The 19,199-nt window shown below is 40.8% G+C and overlaps 2 protein-coding genes across 2 annotated transcripts; both read right to left on the reverse strand.

The window, feature by feature from the left end:
- Positions 1-10,525: 10,525 nt before the first annotated feature.
- On the reverse strand, positions 10,526-11,416 carry LOC124416190. The gene has a single exon (XM_046897114.1). It carries the CDS (start codon positions 11,414-11,416, stop codon positions 10,526-10,528), a length of 891 nt encoding a protein of 296 aa, XP_046753070.1.
- Positions 11,417-15,844: 4,428 nt separating this feature from the next.
- LOC124416046 (probable prefoldin subunit 4) lies at positions 15,845-19,049 on the reverse strand. The gene is made up of 4 exons (XM_046896878.1): positions 18,883-19,049; positions 18,687-18,791; positions 18,240-18,356; positions 15,845-16,143 (listed from the first exon to the last, which is right to left on the reverse strand). The coding sequence occupies exons 1-4, from the start codon at positions 18,919-18,921 to the stop codon at positions 15,991-15,993; spliced, it is 414 nt and encodes a 137-aa protein (XP_046752834.1). The 5' UTR covers positions 18,922-19,049; the 3' UTR covers positions 15,845-15,990.
- Positions 19,050-19,199: the final 150 nt, after the last annotated feature.

Consider the following 19,199-nt stretch of genomic DNA (forward strand, 5'->3'; position numbering starts at 1 on the left):
CCATCCCAGCTCACGACGGTGAGAAGTGATCCTCTCATCCCTGGCAACACCGCAAACGAAGCGCACACAGGCGCTGTAAGCGAGTGTTCAGCACGCTCGACAGGTCATTATAGGCGATGCAAGCATAGTCGAATATAGGAACAACCAGTGACGTGATAAGCAGCTTGCGCAGCGGCGCCGAGAGCATGCGGCGAGAAACAGAGAGCTGCCGGAGAACTTTGACAGATTCGAATAAACCAGTTGAGCTCTTTCCGAAATATTTCTGCGTCTAAAGTAGGGTTGGCGTTCCTTGATTTCTACTCTAGGGGTTCTTTGGCCACATATGGGTTTGAAACCTTAATAAAAGCTGCTGCTAGCGTTGGATCTTCTGGTGAGTATGACCAATCTGTTTTGGGAAACTGGAATCTACCTTTAAAAGCCTTAATTGACCCCCATACTTTATCAAGGCTGGTCTGTCGGCCAATAGATGAGCAAAATGTCTGGAAGCTATTACGCTTGGTATGCCTGAGAAAGTTCTTAACCACTTTCTCGAGCCCGAAGTACGCTTCCCAATTTTGGTCCGAAGTGTTATCCTTCTTTTTCCAAATGGCTATTCCCTACTCAAGGATGTGCCAAAAGGGTTATCCTTATTAGAGCACTCCTGATTTCGCCAAGGAGCTGCCGGTGGAGATCCTCTGGACGTCTACATTCCCTAAGTACTTACCTCCGACGATCCGGAGGGAGTCTTGTACAGAGTCTACAAAATTATTATACATTCCGTTAATATTTCCTAGTGAGTAATCGTGACCACAATTTGATTAAGGATTGAGTTCGTCGGGGAAGGTCAAACAAGAAAAATGCCTTTTGTTGCATTTTATATTTCAGCGACGTTTCGGCGAGCCCTGCCTGCCGTCTTCAGGCTTGTTTCTGTTCTTGGCCTTTGCTTGTTTCTTGTTTGACCTTCCCCGACGAACTCAATCCCTAATCAAATTGTGATCACGATTACTCACTATTCAATATGTATCGGAACAATACCATGGAAGTCATGTCCAGCATGCCAAAATTACGGAACAAGACGACATCATACCGCAACACACAGACTGTCAACACAAACAAAATAAGGAAGATTAGAGATAAGTTAGCAAAGGCCAAGAACAGGAAGAAGCCTGAAGACGGCAGGCAGGGCCCGCCGAAACGTCGCTGAAATATAAAATGCAACAAAAGGCATTTTTCTTGTTTGACCTTCCCCGACGAACTCAATCCTTAGTAAATATTTCCGTCATCGCAATGGATAGTGCGGAGCTTATGGGTTTTAACTTTTCACCAAAGGGGGTCCAGTCTATCTTCTTGAGCGAAATCCTTTCCCGACCTATAAAACTTTGAAATTCAACTCCCCTGATTTGGATATATATCGGGAGGTGATCAATACTCAGGGGATCATCTATTACTGACCAGAACGCCCCTGCAAAAAAACGATACTGAGGCGAAGGTCAAGTCAGGGATGTTCCGCTTATTTAGCTCCACATGGATCCTGGTGGACACCCCATTGTTGAGGAGGATAAGATTGCTCTTTTCGAATGCATCTGCTAACAACTTCCCATCTTGATTTAGGCGTTGGCTACCCCATAGCCCATGGTAGGAATTACAACAGCAAGAAATCCTGTGGACGTACCGCCGGTAGGGTCGAAGTTCCAGCCTAGAGAGAACAGACACAGGTATTCATGAATTCTAGACAGCTAACATATCTTATGCAAGGGGATTAAAGCCCAGCCTTCGAGCGTATAAGATCGTAACCATCAATCTCTCAATATGGAGATAATAGGGTGGAATCTGAACAGTATTGCGTCTAAGTACCACGACGTCATAAATTCAGTGAATCAATGTGATGTGTTATGCCTCACGGAGACTAGACTGTCAATTAACTCCAAATTCAACCCGTCCATAAAGAACTTCAACCATGTCAGATAAGACAGATCAGAGGAAAACGGTGGAGGCTTATTGATTTACATACACAAGAACATCACTTATTCAAGATTAAGCTTACCAGCAGTGCCACCGGGTGTGGAAGTAATAGGCGTAGGGATAATTTGAAAAGGATCTAAATATCACGTGTTTAATGTATACATTCCTCCTCAAGTCAAGGCATCCAAAAATGAGCTAAGGACCTTGTTCAATCAAATAGGATACAAGGATAAAATGATAATTACTTGCGACGCGACGTCAACGCCCAGCACGCAATCCTGGGGAAGCTCATTAAGAAATCCGAGAGGAGAATGGATAGCTGAAATCATTCTGGAGGTAAACCTAATAATGGTAAATAATGGTAACTACGATTCATCCGAAACCAGGTAAGGACAGCGTCCCTGACATTACCTTATTCACTAACCAATTAAGCTCTGCAACCCGATGGTAAGTCCTCCCGGATCCTAGTAGAAGTGATCATTTCCCTATCAAAACCAGTATCGTAGGAGGAAACTTTCGCAAAAAGGATACTTGTTGGAGAATAGGAACTAAGGAGGGTGTCTGGTCTCAGCTCTCAGAATCAGTCAAGGAATCAATCATAAAAGCGGAGGCGGTTAATGACGGGAACTTTCTCAAGCAATACGACAACTTTAAAGGAATAATGAAAGATTTTCTGAAAGAAGCGGGGACCGAAATGCCTAATGAGCAAGGATACGGATAGAAAAGGAGAGTCCCAACCCCAACGCTTTGGTGGGACGAAGAGTGTAAATCATTAGTGGAGAATAGGCGCTTAACGATGAGTAGATATCTGACAGATATTGAGAAATAAGGTTTTCGTAAACTCGCGCTCTATCACAAGGTACGCCTGCGTGCGCGGCCGATAAAGGGCTAGAAAAATAAGTCCGCCGAGCGCGTCACCGAACGCCCGGAAGTTAGTTAGTTGCCAGGCATACGCCAATAGTGTAAGCACGTTCTCTGTTTGAAAACAATAAACAATATTCACAAACATCCCAGCGTTCTTTTATTTCCAACCTCTGACAAAGAGAAATCTAAGGCAATATTTCAATAACAGATTCTTCTCACGAAAATTGGACAGTGTACCAAAAAACGCTGAAAGAGGCTTCCAAAGGTTTTAAAGATAAAAAGGCCAAGAGTTTCCGGGAATTTTGCAACGATTTGAATCCGTTATCAAAAATTAGTGAAATCTGGGACTGGCTTAGAGTATTTAAAAATAAGTGCTTACATTCCCCGCAAAACTCCTGGGCAAATAATAACTCAAAGGTGGGCCCGAAAATAGCCGAGGCGTTCCGAAAGCTGACCCAGATGCACCCGAATGCGTTGACTGAGGATATATATCCTCAGTCAACGCCGAATTTAACACATCACCCGGAATCAGTTAGTCGTCGATTGAAACACAGTGATACTATGGGCCAGAACTTTACAATTAACGAAGTTGCATTGGCAATAAAAAACGGGAAGTCCAAAACTGCCCCAGGAGTAGATTGCATCAGTTATCTCTTTCCCAAAAAATTACCTGCAGAAGCAGTGGCCAAAGTAAAGGATATCTATAACTGCATCCTAAGATCTGGATCAATCCCCTCGGATTGGAGGAACTATAAAGTCATTTTTATTCCGAAACCCGGTAACAAGGGGTACAGGCCAATAGCCATGGCAAGTTGCCTTTTCAAGATTTTTGAAAGAGTCCTTAATAACAGAATGACCCGGTGGCTGGAGAACCGCAAACTAGTTTCTAGCAATTTTGGCGGTTTTGGGCGGGGTAGATCTAGTCAGGACAATTTGGCTGACCTCAAGATTAAGGCGCCGCTGAACTGACTTGAAAATATCAAATCGTGACGTCATAAATACGTGCAGCGCCTCTGAACGTTGAACGGCGAACTAAGGCCGCTGATTTCATTGGCTTGTTCTGTTAGATCCAACCAATGATGTCAGTTACAGATCGAAACATACTTCTTGTGGATCATAAACGGGCTACTGTCACATGAAAAACGCCTATACGAATCGAGCCATGTTTACAAAAAAATAACTGATAGTATAAGTTTTCCCGGATAACGTGTGTGCTTTTGTACATACGTGTGAATCTCCCTGGCGAGGGTGAAAGAAATTGTGGAACAGTGCAATCAGTGAATATTCAACATGCGGTAGCTCCGATCGGCCATGTTTGTTGTCGCGTGATTTTATTCACTTCATCATTCTTTATTATAAACATTATCAGCGATTTGCCTGAGCAGTGACTGAGATTCACACGTACACTATTATTCAAGCTACGATTTAAAATATTTCCGAGTAAGATTCATACTCTCGTTATCGCAGGATTCGTATAGGCGTTTTCACCCAATTTCCCCGCTTCTGACTTCACGAAATATATATATGACATGCCAGGTCAGCGGGGCCTTAAACTTAGAAATCGCTCGCATCCAAAAACAAAAGATGGATGTTATCTTTTTGGATATAACAGGCGCTTACGAAAATGTTAACGTAAGGATGCTAACGGAAAAGTTGAGCGGTTTTGGGATACCAGCAAAGGTCTCAAATATCATCTACACAATGTTAATAGAGAGGATTGAGAGGAACGCGATTGGATACGCGAGCGGAGGGAAAATAGGAGAAAGGACCACGAACAAGGGCCTTCCCAGGGGTCTTATCCTCAGTCCCTAGTTATTCAATATTTACCTGTTAGGAATTGCAGGCTTGAACTCGGGCCAAGTATCCATCTCATCGTATGCAGAAATCTCAGAATCACAACATCCAACGCCAGCATTACAATAATAAGAAAGATACTGGAAAAACTTCTTTCTCTTTTGAGTGACAACCTAGCCAAGTACTATCTACAAATTTCCTACTCAAAAACAAAATTCCTAATCTTTAATTACAAAAAGACTCCCATCGGTTCAAATAAGATCTCCCTAAATATCCGAGGTAACATTTTAGAAAATGACCAGGGCTGAACCTACCATATGGCGAAAGGAGCAGCCGCGCTAGGCGCCAAGGCCCAAGGGGCGCCTCAGTGGTAAAGGAAAATAAATGAAAAAAATATTTATTTCGCTTTTCTATATTTTGATACCGAGCGAGTGGCCAGTATGTGAATGACTTTATCTGCTGAGGCGCGCGCGGGTCCATTGCACGGGCCGGGCACCGTCCCCACTTCGAGATGGCGGGTAATGGCCCGAGCGCCCCGAGTTATTCTACGCGTCACCACAACTGAGCGAGTTCCCGCGCCTTCTGCGTGAAGTTTACTTGTCGGCTGATGTGCAAATAAGTAGTATTTTATTCGTTAATGTATTCTTTCAGACTTTACAGATATACCCAAGTCATTTACCTACTTTGTATTATATTGTTACAAAGGGTAAAATCACCCGTTTTACCCCCCTTTCTAATGATCTAGTAGCCGGCATATGACGCAATAAAACTAAGCCCTCGTATGTCAAAAAGTGAAGACGGTTGCTGCGCCAACCGGTATTATTGTAAAAACAGATCTGTTTCAGACTTTGAGCTGATAACACGTTCTTTACTCCAAATACATTTTTCTCCAAGCATATTTCTCATTTAGCGCCTCTTAATTGCTCGCCTGACTAAACTTCTTACCCTCGTTTCTACTCGTTACGCTAAAAGTGTAACAATATTATAAAATATATGCAGTAACTCTACTCACTTTGAAAGCAAATATGTATCAGAACACATTATTATGTCCAAGCAATTTGCTAGCGTTTTACGCGAACTTGGCAAACCCCCAATTTGTAAAAATCTAAACTTGATTTAGTTAATTTCATAATGTTTAACTTTTCATGATATTTGACTGTTTTAGTTTCGACATGTGATTTTTATCATTAGGAAATATTAATATTCTAAAATTCTATAACATACAGGTTTTGCCAAATTTACGTAAAATAGCACTACCTACTCCGATCACTGATTATAACACAGTTTTCGAGTATAAGATATAGGTATAAGTGAAAACTATATTACCTGTTTGTTTATTTGTTTTAGTAACATCAGTTCAAATGTTGCAAGCACCCAAAAAATTATCAGGAGCACAAAACTTGAAGCGAAAAAAACATAGAGAAGCTGATAACGAAATAAGCGCCCATCAGCTCGCCAAATATCTTAAAATTGAAGAAAAACCGTGTTCAAGTCAATCGACAGATGACTGCATAATTACATCAGAGTATGTTCTAGATAATGTGGTGGAGATTCGGGATTTGCCCGATGTAGAAACATCTCATAATGCTGCTCCATCAGCTGCAGAAGTGACAGCCATATCAACGACCACCGCAGAAATATCTGTAGATATCGCTCAGTGGCCGACGTCCTTGTCGTCCAAAACAATAGACATCATTATATTGCAAGGCCCAAACAACGGTAAGCTGACAGATAAAGATTATCCACGGAATGAAAAAGAGCGCCATTTTTCTAATGCGCACTTTCAACAAGTAAAAATTTCAAAATGGTTGATGTATTCAAAGTCTGAACAGAAAATTTATTGTTTTTGCTGCTATATATTCAACCAGTCTAAGCCTGTAAACTCAGTAACGTGGGCCTTAACAATTGGTCACATGATCTTCGGTACTAAAGACCCATGAAAATTCAGACGACCATCAGTCAGCTTTATTAATGTGGCTGGAAACTTCAAAAAGATTAGGGACATGTTCTGGGATTGATAAAGTCCTTCAAGTGCAACTAAAGAATGATAAATCAAGGTGGTCTTCTGTGCTGGAAAGAACAGTAGCATTCACACTTTTTTTGGCGGAACACAACTTATCTTTTCGTGGCAGCAGTGACAAAATAAATACACCAAAGGATGGCAACTTTTTCGGTTTAGTCCAGTTATTGAGAAAATTTGATCCAGTCATGACAGAGCATTTTCGACGGATAATGCACAAGGAAACCAATCACTACTATTTCAGTAAAAATATACAAAACGAAGTAATACATTTATTAGGAAACGAAGTCATAGGGCAGATCACATCAAAAATTAAAAAAGCCAAATATTTCTTGATTATTTTGTACACCCGATATAAGACACACTGAACAAATGAGCGTCATATTTAGGTTTTTCGATGTTGATGAATTTTGTGTGCGTTAATGCTTCTTGACTTACAAACCTGTGACAGACTCCAGTGGAGAAGGGCTAACAGGCATTTTTTTGGATGAAATTGTTGATAAATACGACATTGATATGAATGATTGTAGAGGACAAGGTTATGACAATGAAGCAAATATGGTTGGATAACAAAAAGGAGTTCAGAGTCGCATAACTAAAAAGTTTCCTCGGGCATTTTTAATCCTTGTGGTTGCTATAGTCTCAACCTTGTTGTGGCTGATGCAGCTAAAACTTCAGTCAAATCGGTTTCATTGTTTGGCATCCTCCAGCGCTTGTTTGTATTTTTTTCAAACTCAACAGAGAGATGGGAAGTTATTTCGAAACATGTGAAGAGCTTAACTCTAAAAAAGGTGTGTGAAATGAATGAGGAGGTCATAAAAAAATTTGTAAATGCAAAAGTGCGTAAGCAGCGATTTAATTAAAAAGTATTTTCCAGATGATTTAAATAGTATACTATTATTGTTATTATTAGGAGCTCGGAGCGTACAGTGTGGATTATTTATAAGCATTGTTACATTATCTCGTGAATCTAATAAGTACCAGTACCAAAGTTGATTATGCTTCTTGATCTTATCAATGAAAGACAAAATTTTGTTTTATTAGTTAGTAAAATGATACAAATGAATGATTTCATTATAAAAGTACTTTTTGTGATAAATAAATATACCTGATTTCCTACATATTTTGTTTGTCATTCTACATCGACTGTTTCCATAGATACTGCGAGGATGTGTAGTGCCAGCGAGCATGGCTGGTTTTAATCGAAAAATTAAACAGAGACTTTAGATGGTGTTGAGATATCTTCCAAGTTCTATACTGGCACGCACGACTGGTATATATTAGAGGCAAGCAAAGGGAGCGCCATAATTGGATCTCGTTCCACCCTAAAACTTGACTCAGGCCGGCACTGAATCCAAGAGGTGAGTGGCTAGCTGACATACTCATGAACTCAAACTTCAAAATTTTGAATACAAGAGCTGCTAGAAGGATTCACCCTGTACCAGTCTAGAAAAGCGCGACGGACATTACACTGGCCCCAACCGACATCGGATTAATCTTCAGCTCACTTTCACGATCACTTTCCAGTTGGCACAAAGAGGAGGTCTTCAGTAGAATTGGCACCAAGAGAGTTGACTGGGAAGTACTCCGAATAAAAATAATAGAAGGCTCCAGGAAGTTACCCGAAGTCAACGAACCAAATTATTTAAAGCAATAAGATAATCTTATGCATCTCATGAAAAGCTCGCTCAAGAACACTGGAGCCATCATGCTAGACGATGCACGATGCTGGAATAAGAACCAGCCCTAGAATTTCCGCATCCGCCAGATGGTGGGACAAGAACTGCAAGAAAGCTATAGATGCCAGAAGGGAAGTTCAAAATAGATAACTCAAATTTAACTCGGACGTAATCTGGATCACCTTCCAAGAAGTCAGCAATCATGCAAAACAGCTATGTTATAAAAAAGCGAAAACAGGAAAACTTCCAAGAATACTGTCGCTCGCTCAACCCGAACAACAACCTGGCGGAAATTCGGAAAGGGATCAAAGGCCTCAAGAACAGAAATCTGCACCCTCCATAGAAAACAAGGAATTCCAACCTTCTTCATGAAGATCCCCAACTCTCATCAGAAACTCTCTATCTATTAAAAAGATATTGAACGACTGAAGTTAGCGTTTTTAAGACCAAATTTTAAGACGCATGAAGGGAGCTGTTTATTAGACGAGTTCAGAGTTTAAGGTTCCAGAGTTTGAGTTTACTCTGGACCTATCTCTATCTATTAAATTATTGTGGTCCAGGTTGCCGGGAAGGTGTTTTACGTTGTCCAGGACCAGCGCTCAGTAGTATTTGTGGTCCAGGTTGCCGAGAATATGTTTTCCGTCGTCAAGGACTAGCGCCACTTAGTTTTCGTGGTCCAGGTTGCCGGGAGTGTGTTTTCCGCATTCCAGAACCAGCGCTCCGTAGAATTCGTGGGTCAGGTCGATAGGAGGATGTTGATTGTCGTACAGGACCAGCGCTCCGTAGTTTTCGTGGTCCAGGTTGCCGGGAGTAGCGCTCCGTAGAATTCGTGGTCAGGGTGGATAGGAGGATGTTGATTGTCGTCCAGGACCAGCGATTCGTAGTTTTCGTGGTCCAGGTTGCCGGGAGTGTGTTTTCCGTAGTCCAGGATCAGCGCTCCGTAGTATTTGTGGTCCAGGTCAATAGGAGGATGTTGATTGTCGTCCAGGACCAGCGCTCCATAGTTTTCGTAGTCCAGGTTGACAGGAGTGTATTTTCCGCAGTACAGAACTAGCGCTACGTAGCATTTGTGGTCCAGGATGACGGGAATGTATTTTCCATCGTACAGGATCAGCGCTCCGTAGTATTCGTGGTCCAGGTCGATAGGAGGATGTTGATTGTCGTCCAGGACCAGCGCTCCGTAGTTTTCGTGGTCCACGCTGCGTAGCATTCGTGGTCCAGGATGACGGGAATGTGTTTTCCGTCGTCCAGAGACAGAGCTCAGTAGTTTCGTAGTCAAGGTTGCGAGGGGTCGTCCAGGAAAGGTACATACATTCCGAAATATACTTGCAGTATTGCCGACTGTGACGTCAGATAATCGCGTTCAGTTTTAAGTAGTCATGGTAGCAACAAAAATAACAGTTTTAAAAAAGAGAGATAAATTGATTAAATCAGTGAAGATAAATTGATTAAATCAGTGAAATGAGTGTAAGAGTTATAAATATTGTTAGCTCAATTTGGTTAGCAAAGTTTCTTTAATTAGAGGATGTTGGGAAGGAACTATTTCTTTTTTTGTTTTCAGGTGAACACAATGTTTATTGAATATATGGTTAAATATATTATTACACTTTCGTTATAGGATTTCTGTTACTCGTTGTACTTTCTTTGTCTGTTCTCTTTACTCTCGTTTCGCGGCAAGCCGCCGTTCTCGTTGCTGGTCTTCCACACACACTCTCGCTTTTTTTTTTGTCTTTTTCTCTTCCAACTACGCTCCTTTTCAGTCCTGCCAACCCACTATCCTTCAGTCATGCCAACTCACTATCCTTCAGTCATGCCAACTCACTATCCTTCAGTCATGCCAACTCATTATGTTTATCTCTAACAATATGGTGCCAGATGGGAATTGTTTATTCAGGGCGATATCACAGTGTGTATATAATACTCAAGAGAATCACCTAAAGGTAAGGGAAGATATCGTTTTGTACGTTACTCAAAACTGGTGCGATTATGAAGGTTATACCGTGGGTGACGAGAGGAGGTGTTTGCCGTCGTCCAGGACCAACGCTCCGTAGTTTACGTGGTCCAGGTTGCCGGGAATGTATTTTCCTTCGTCCAGGACCAGCGCTACGTAGTATTCGTAGTGCGGGTTGACGAGAAGGTGTTTGCCGTCGTCCATGACCAGCGCTTCGTAGTTTTCGTCGTCCAGGTCGCCGGGAATATATTTTCCTTCGTACAGGAGCAGCGCTCCCTAGTATTCGTTGTCCAAGTCGAAGGCACCAGCGTATTCGTGGTCCAGGTCAGAGGGACGATGTTTTTCGTAGTAAAGGAGAAGCGCTTCGTATTCGTCGTTCAGATCGGAGGGACGATGTTGTTCGTCGTCCAGAAACAGCGCTCCGTAGTATTCGTTGTCCAAGTCGAAGGAACCAGTGTATTCGTGGTCCAGGTCAGAGGGACGATGTTGTTCGTCGTCCAGGAGCAGCGCTCCGTAGTATTCATTGTCCAAGTCGAAGGAACCAGCGTATTCGTGGTCCAAGTCAGAGGGACGATGTTTTTCATAGTAAAGGAGAAGCGCTTCGTATTCGTGGTCCAGGTCAGAGGGACGATGTTGTTGGTCGTCCAGGAGCAGCGCTCCGTAGTATTCGTTGTCCAAGTCGAAGGAACCAGTGTATTCGTGGTCCAGGTCAGAGGGATGATGTTGTTCGTCGTCCAGGAGCAGCGCTCCGAAGTATTCATTGTCCAAGTCGAAGGAACCAGCGTATTCGTGGTCCAAGTCAGAGGGACGATGTTTTTCATAGTAAAGGAGAAGCGCTTCGTATTCGTGGTCCAGGTCAGAGGGACGATGTTGTTGGTCGTCCAGGAGCAGCGCTCCGTAGTATTCGTTGTCCAAGTCGAAGGAACTAGCGTATTCGTGGTCCAGGTCAGAGGGACGATGTTTTTTATAGTAAAGGAAAAGCGCTTCGTATTCGTCGTCCAGGAGCAGCGCTCCGTAGTATTCGTTGTCCAAGTCGAAGGAACCAGCGTATTCGTCGTCCAGGTCGGAGGGACGATGTTGTTCGTCGTCCAGGAGCAGCGCTCCGTAGTATTCGTGGTCAAAGTCTACGGGACGATGTTTTCCAACGTAAAAGGACCAGCTCACCATATTATTCGTGGTCCAAGTCGCCGGAAAGATGTTTAAAATCGTACAGGACCAGCGATCAGTAATATTCTTAATTCTTCAAGTTCCGATTCATTATTTGAGGTGTCTAGATATTTCGCTTCGTAGTTTGACGTGACCAAGTTTGTAAAGGTCTTCCGCTTCGTAGTTTATGGCGTTACAGGAACAGCACTCTGTGGTATTCATTGTACAGGTTCACGTAACGATGTTCTTCGTCGTACGAGAGTCAAAGTCAACGGAAACACCGAATTCGTGTGACAGATCGACGAGACGATGTTTTACATACAGCGTTTCGTAGTGTTAGGTGGTGCAGATCACCAGGATAACGTTAGAATAAGTTCGGACTACGTATGACAGGGGCATGATCGAAATCACAAAAAATATAAACAGCAAAACGAAAAGCGAAAAACGAGTTGATGTTGTATTGAATAAATACTAGATCGTTGCTACGCGCGCCTCGCAGGGTTGGTGCGCGAAGCGCGCGGAGGCGGATCCCCTAGTCTTTCAAAAAAATGACTATCAATACGATCCTAACTCTGTACTTGCTGCGGAAATCACAACGGCTGAACTGGAATTGGCAATTAAAAAATACCAAAACCAACTCCGCCCCTGGCCTCGACGATATCAGCTACGAGGTCATCAGGCATCTACCCACAGAGACAGTTGTCAGACTGAGGCAAATTTGCAACCAAATCCTGAATTCCGGAATAAGCCCCCTTTCCTGAAGAGAATACAAGGTATCCTTCATTCCTAAACCTCAAAATAAAGGTTACAGACCGATTGCGATGGCCAGTTGTTTTATGAAGACAACGGGGAGGATCATCAACAACCAACTAACATGGTGGATAGAATCAAAGAACCCAATTAACTCCAACCTAACAGGATTCCATCGGGGATCATCCTGTCTCGACAATCTCACCGACCTACAGCTTGAATTAGAAGTCGCCCGACTGATATAAAGCCTGAAGTCAGGAGTCATGTTTATCGACATTGCTGTGGCACTTGATAACATCAATATAGGAAAGCTTACAAAAAATATTATCTCTATGAAGATTCCATCGAAAATCTATATCTACATAAAGAACTCTCTTAAGAAAAGAAACATCGTAGGCTCCGCTGAAGGAAAGAAAATTTGAGAGAAGCTAACAAATAAAGGGCTACCTCACGGCTCAAGTTTAAGCCCCATCCTGTTTATTATCTATTCAAAAAATACAACCGACCCCCCCCCCCCCCCCCCCCCCCAAACGTAAACTTCTCATCATACGCGGACGACGCCAGAATATCAACCTCATCATCAAGGCTGAAGGAAATCCTGAAAACACTACAAACATATCTTAGAACTCTGGGAAACAGATTACCCAGCAAAGACCTACAAATTTCGTATGAGAAAACCAAGATGCTATTCTTTAACTTCAAGAAAACGCCATTCAGACCTGACTCCCTATCATTAATAATAGACCCTCACTTAATAAGAAACGTCGATTCCGCAAAGTAACTAGGAGTAACATGGAATTCCAAATTAAAATGGGACAAACACATAAATGAGGTCAGGATAAAAGCTAAAAAACTATTAAATGTTCTCTCAGCCGTTGCCAATTTAAAGTGGGGTGCTCACCCTTCACCTCTTCTCCAAATCTACAAAGGCCTTATCAGACCCACAATTGAATGGGCGGGACACATTATAAATTGGTCCTGTAACTCTAAAATGCAGCTGTTTAACACTGTACAAAATTCTGCCATGAGAGTTATGTGCATGGGTTGTTTGAGGACCACTCCTATAAACTGTCTCTTGCACATGTCGGGCCTTACCACACTAAAACACAGATTCGATGGAATGGCCTCCAGATTTTTGTTAAAAAAATTGTCCGGGAAAAATGACAATATCGAAAGAAAGCTCAGGAAAATCCAGGGTCTACGCAATCAAAATCACGTTAGGGAGGGCCACCCAAATGAACCGGAAATTTATCACACCTGGCAGCGCATCAAGAATCTCGTGCCCCCCATCATTGGGAGATGCCCGATACAAGACAACCTCGGTATCCAACTCGCTGCTTCTCCAGAGGCCAGGGGAATAGCTACAGGCTTTCAAGTTGATGAAATCGCGCTTCGAGGAGATCTCGACTCAATGCTCCGTATCGCATCCTTTATTCTGCAAAGCAGAATTACGATCTAGAATGTAAGAAACTCAGAGGAATAGGTAAGGAGACAAAAACTCTGCTTAGCCAGACCCAAAATGAGCCATTCGACATAAGCCATCTAATCACCACAAACGTAAGAAATAATAGCAGGATATTAGGATCCTAGGTAGGGCCATCCCTCATTTGCTTGCTCAAAATCAGGTATAGATTCACCTCAATAGACTTATGCTCGCAATGTCAAGCATCACAATGAAACTCACAAATATGTTTTAGAATATTCCCACCCAGCCTCATCCCTGTGTCGTTCAACTAACTAGTACTAACTACCATACACAGGTGAGACAGCTGCAGCCGCACAAATCAGCGAGTGCAGGGAAAGAACAAGTCGTAAAGCCAACCCCAAATCTCCACCGAGGAAGAAGTAGACAAATAAGGAACGAAAGACCACAACCAAAAAGGAAATCTACCCAAATTCAGATCGACAAAATTCAAACTCTCTACCCAACTAAGTAAAAGAGACCAATCGGATTGCAGACGGCGAAAGAGGAGAGCTTGCCAGAGTCGCTAAATAGGGTGAATAAGTGAGGCCTCCCAAATTTGGCCTGCTCCAGAAAGCTTTTCACCATATTGATACCCACCAAGTTTATTGAGCACATGACTGTCAGCCAATAACTACTGGTCCCAAAAAAAAAAATCTCATTGTACCCTGCATTATCTTTTACAATAAATCCAAGGGGTTAACCACTCTTGAAGTCAGGTATACAACTTCTCAAAAAGTCAGTTGAAGTCACTTGAAGTCGCTTGAAGTCACTAAGTCAGTCAAAGTCAGTTGAAGTCGCTTGAAGTCACTAAGTCAGTCAAAGTCAGTTGAAGTCAGTCAAAGTCAGTCAAAGTCAGTCAAAGTCAGTCGAAGTCAGTCAAAGTCAGTTGGAGTCAGTTGGAGTCAGTTGAAGTCAGTCGAAGTCAGTTAATGTCAGTTGATTTCGCGAAGTCTTGAAGTCTTGAAATCAGGTGCACGGTCAATAGCCGAGTGGTTGACTCCTCGGAAAAATCAATTGTCCAATCAAACATTCAACTCCTTGAATAAAAGTTCCTTTCATTTCTCCTTTACCTACGTGCACGCGCGTAATCGACGGGTTGCGAACCTAAAATAGGCCGTAATATCCTTACGGCTGGGTGTGGATGCGGTCATCAGTAGCCGCTCGTCGTGATCACAATAATTCACCACGTAACAATTTCATATTTATCAAATTGCTGTACATTTTTTTAGTATTCCTTTTCAAAAAATACATTTCCATACGAACAATTTGAGTTTTTAACTTTCAAGATCTATATGGCGTTCAGACATTATAGACGATTGAAAGTATGTAGTAATCAGAGCGAAAATTGGTAAAATAAAAAATTTTATACCTCAGAAACTGTATGAAGCAAAAATTAAAAAAATATCCAATATCTACTTCGGCCTGAGGAATGTAGTAGAAAAATTGGCAAAAAAAAAAAATCGAATGAACACGGGTAGAACATTTGTCATGTTGGTATGGCAATGTACCTCGGGGCACCATGAAATTAGATTCGAGCTGTTTAGTGAGAAAAAATTTGTTGACTTAATTTTCTGTCAGCAATGATCATAATATGAGTTAACTGTGTGACAGAATCTGGAACTTTGAAAATTCTCGAGTAAGAAGTTTCATACACATCCGTCAACAATTGGAAATTTGTACTATATTTGAAATTTTATTCTTGATCTAGTTCAGCAACCATGTAAAAACTATTCGTGTTAATCGGAAATTCTTAGGTAAATCCGTTCAAATATTTCAATACCAACACAGGTTTAGTGATTCATATCTAACAAGCTCGAGTAACGGATGCTTTTACCGACTTGCTAATCCATGATACGTCTATCAGGTGACTATTTGGCGAGCTATTGGGAGTACTCGAGATAGACTTTGAGATTATTATCGTGGCTTCTGCTATAGTTACTGCTAGGTCATAGTGTAAGCAGATGTTCATTATGTTGTTCGTGTAAATATAAACTTCTATTAGAGAATAATCAATATCAAATAAATGGCCAAACTGATAGTTCTGAAACAAATGGAATTTAATAAAGATTATATATCTTTATCTTATGAGTACAATTAATTAATATATTTATATATTAGAAATAGTGTTCAATTAATATGTTTCAGTACAGAGCTAATTATTGAAAAGCTTTTGATATTATCTAGTTTCTTTCATACTGACAATTGATGATGCAACACTACATTTTTTTTATTTGTGAAATTGTAAAAATTGATGAATACCAAAAACAACGATAACGTTGAGGGTTATTAATAATCAGTACGCATAAAAATAATTGACACAATATTTTCAACCGTTTGAATAACTAAAACTTAGATCTTAATTACAATTACAGTTTACAAACTATTCGTCTTCCGCTTCCAAGTTGATGTGTGTGCCAAACTTAGCATAGAGCTGAGCTTTCAAATCGCTCATTACTGCTTTGAGTTCTGAGGATTTCCTTTCCAGATCCGCAATTTCTGCTTGTTTCTTCGCTTTCGCTTCCTCCAATGATTTCTGATACAAACAAAACATACAGACATGTTAGTTATAATGAATAAATCAAACATATATTGGCACGGTGAAGACCCATCAAATAATGAAATGGTTCTTTGAAACTAGTCGATACATGGCAGCTACACGCGGATAACGAAATGCAGAAAGTAAAATGGAAGGAAACAGAACTACAGCCTGCTTACTGGTGAAAGTTGGGCCCGATTCTGCATCCTCTATTGTAGTAACGATTTCCTCAACTTGTTATACTCGGCAATATAACTCTCTACTTGTCAGTTTTCAACCCCATTGCCTACTTGTGCCTCAAAGGTACATTCATAAATTCACTATTCGTGATGTCGCGACATAATTCAATTTTACCTCCTTTTTTCAGGTTCAAGTTAGAAAATTGTTGCAATCAAAGTTTTAGATAATCAAATTTTCTACAAGTGTAGTTATTACCATTTTTACTGAGAAAATAAACATAAACGAGTTATTTCACAAATACTAATTTGCCCGTTGAGTTGAGTACTTTGGCGGTACTTTGGACCTAACCCAAATATCTGTTTATTAATTAATTTTGTAAATAAGACATCATTAGCTACTAAAAAACACCAAGTTCAGACTTAGCCATTTCACATTCGTACATCTTTTTTCTTGTCCCTTTTAGTTGTGCTTCCGAGCTAAAAGCCACACCGCAGGAGAACTAGACTTCGGAATTCCTTACAAACTATCGCATGTCGGCCACAAGGCTTACTCAACTTAAAAATCGGCGTCTTTGAGTTAATGCTACATTTCGGTTGTCAACATTCGAATCTATAACCATGCGAAACTTACATAGTTGTGAATCGTGCAATCAGAGAGCAGAAGTGTCCCTATCGCAGCGCATCAGTTTCAGATTACATTTTTCAAAACAGTGCCCCTTCTCAGTTCTTGTAACTTACATTTGCATAATTCTATTGGGTGTGAGTGAACTTTTTCATATTAATAGTCTCCTTCAAAGATCAATAGATTAAACCTTTAAACTTTTGAAGGTTTGATTTTTCTTCTTTTGCTCATGCTGGAAAACAGCAATCTTTGAGTTGTGTCACCCTTGTCGCCGGGTGGGCTATTTTGAGAGAGTATATGAGGGTACAAAACTTGCACAGTCAAAAAATGTGACTTATGTCATCACTGGTGTGCTATCTATTACAGGTTAAATTAAGATGAATTTGGAACTAGCTAACACACACACAAAAGTTCTTCTACTTAGAATAATGCAATCCAGTTTTACGCATAAGATTCTATGTAAATACTAGCTACCTATGGGAATCAACAAAGTATTGAATGTTGCATTTCACTGCCTTATTTTGTTTAACGTTGACGAATTTGATCTTCAACTCTATTCGCCAGAAGCAGCTTCACGGACTTTTATGTTCCAAATTTTAATCACCTAGTCACAGTGTGATTATAATCCACTTTACCTTCAGTCTATTTGGTATAGAAAACAACTTGATAATTACAACCACTTTGAAAAGTTCATTGTACATATCAATATTTGTATGCCGAACAAGCGCAACTGCATTAATTCTTGCACAAATATAACCAGAGTGGGTTCAAACTTCAGCTTTTGATTCTGCGCCTGAGCTACGTGATAACTCTTAAGATTTTTTGCAGGCTCAGGTACTGCTCGACTCACTGCAGTTTTCAATCTGAGTCCTCTCATTTCAAGGTTTCGCAAGCATGATTGGTTTTGCAGTTTTGTAATTTTATTTGGATATATGATAATTTCCAGTACTTGCCAGTTATCAAGCATTGTCATATTCTAAATAGAATAATAGCAAGGATAGATTGTTTAAGCTTGAATGATTCACTATTAATTTGAAACTGGTAGTCAAATATCGGAACAATGCTGTTCAATAAATTCAATAAAGTAATGTAAAATATCTCTGGACCAGTTGGAAAATTTTATAGAATTTTCATAGTACTTTGACAATGTATAAAATGAAGAGTCAATGCAAACAAAGATTCACTGGGGTGTATTCAAACATGGGTTGGACCCGAGGTTGGACCCAATTTTTTTTATACACGCATATTTGTCAATAAAATTGTTAGAACTAGTGATAATAAATTTGAATAACCTGGGTTTTTTCAAAATCCTGATCTACGAATACTTCTCCAATGAGGTAAGGAATTTTCACATCGTCATCTAGGAGGGAGAGCTCATCGCAGGCATCTTCAAAATTTTTTATGTCATTCTGAAAATCGGAAATTTAAAGATGAGTTTTTTGAATGCAGCCAGAACCAAATAATGCATAAAATTAAGGATAACTGAAAACAAACAACTATAGATATTCGTTTGAGACTGTCAGGAAGCAGACTCAATGGCAATATCCTACATTTTTGACTGCCGCACTTCGGGGATTACAATGTTAATCGAGTTAGTGAAGGCAAGTATTTCTTGTACCGAAGCTTCCTGACCAATCTCAAACTTAGCTGTGCCAAGTTTCGCGAAGCCTCATCTAGCTGAGTAGTTTTAACAACACTCAAACAATAGGTATAATGTTGTTGATATAGAAACCATGTACCTGCTTCGATTTTAATTCATCTTTATAATCTTCTAGCTTTGCGTTGTGCCTGGCGAATTTGTTAATCTTTTGCTGATCCTCGTAAGTAATGTGGACATCAGAATCCTGCCAATGAAACATTTATATTCATTAGTTATGATAGAATGAATTACGTTCAGTAAGTGTTAATTTCGGAATTTCGAAGTCTAATACTAACCGGTTGGAATCCTCCCTGAGAATTTTTACCACCTGCCATACTTTTTGGCTGGGAAGGATCAGTTTTTAAAGTTATCAAAAGCACGTCCGCCTAGATCACAATCTTGTATAAAGGTTAGGAACACTGATATTTGCCAAGGCCCGTAAATGGAGAAACGCTAGGAGAGGAGAGTAGGGCTAGTTCACATAGGCGCGGTTGAACGGCAACCAATCAAACTGCGCGAGATCTAATTACGACTATATTCCAGGCATTTTGATTTGTTACCGCTCAACCGGACTTATGTGAACCAGCCCTTATGAGACAGTGACAGAAATCGC

This window comes from Diprion similis, chromosome 2 (assembly GCF_021155765.1).
Source record: "Diprion similis isolate iyDipSimi1 chromosome 2, iyDipSimi1.1, whole genome shotgun sequence".
NCBI lineage: Eukaryota > Metazoa > Arthropoda > Insecta > Hymenoptera > Diprionidae > Diprion > Diprion similis.